At 41.2% G+C, this 449-nt stretch overlaps 1 protein-coding gene across 1 annotated transcript in view; it reads right to left on the reverse strand.

The window, feature by feature from the left end:
- The window catches only part of LOC307079849 (toll-like receptor 7), a gene marked incomplete at both ends in the record, with an annotated part of 1,803 nt that continues 1,354 nt past the window's right edge, over window positions 1–449 (reverse strand). Inside the window, 2 exons of the mRNA XM_079742357.1 lie at window positions 1–211; window positions 332–449. The exon at window positions 332–449 is cut by the window's right edge and continues 321 nt beyond it. Coding sequence (XP_079598483.1) covers window positions 1–211; window positions 332–449 — 329 coding nt within the window. The remainder of the gene's footprint in view (window positions 212–331) is intronic.

The raw sequence follows: 449 nt of genomic DNA on the forward strand, positions 1-449 counted from the left end.
TTATATGAAACTTTCACTAATGTTGTTGTCATATAATTTAAGATTGTCTGACGACAGTGCTGTTCTCATTTGGTTCCAGAATAGGGGTTGGGCCTGGGGGTTTCTAGGCCAGGACATCACTGACTTCCTGCACAACCTCGTCCTTAGTTGGAGGTACTTAAGCTTGGGAAACATCTTGTCCAGCAGTATGAGAACGGCTACATCCACCTTATTGAGATGACATCAGAGAGAGATTCATAACAACATGCCAACAATATAAGGGTATTAGGAATGCTAAGGAATGTATACCAATAAATTATAGCATTTCATCAAAATGTATTTCATTGTATACTCATCATGAAGCCTTTGCTGTACCATGAAAAAGGTCTGTCGTATCACACTGTTGACCGTTGCTTCACCAACGCCATTTCTTGTTCCGTTGGACAGCACAAACACTGTCTTCCCACTGC

This window comes from Pollachius pollachius, assembly GCF_949987615.1.
Source record: "Pollachius pollachius genome assembly, chromosome: 8".
Lineage (NCBI taxonomy): Eukaryota > Metazoa > Chordata > Actinopteri > Gadiformes > Gadidae > Pollachius > Pollachius pollachius.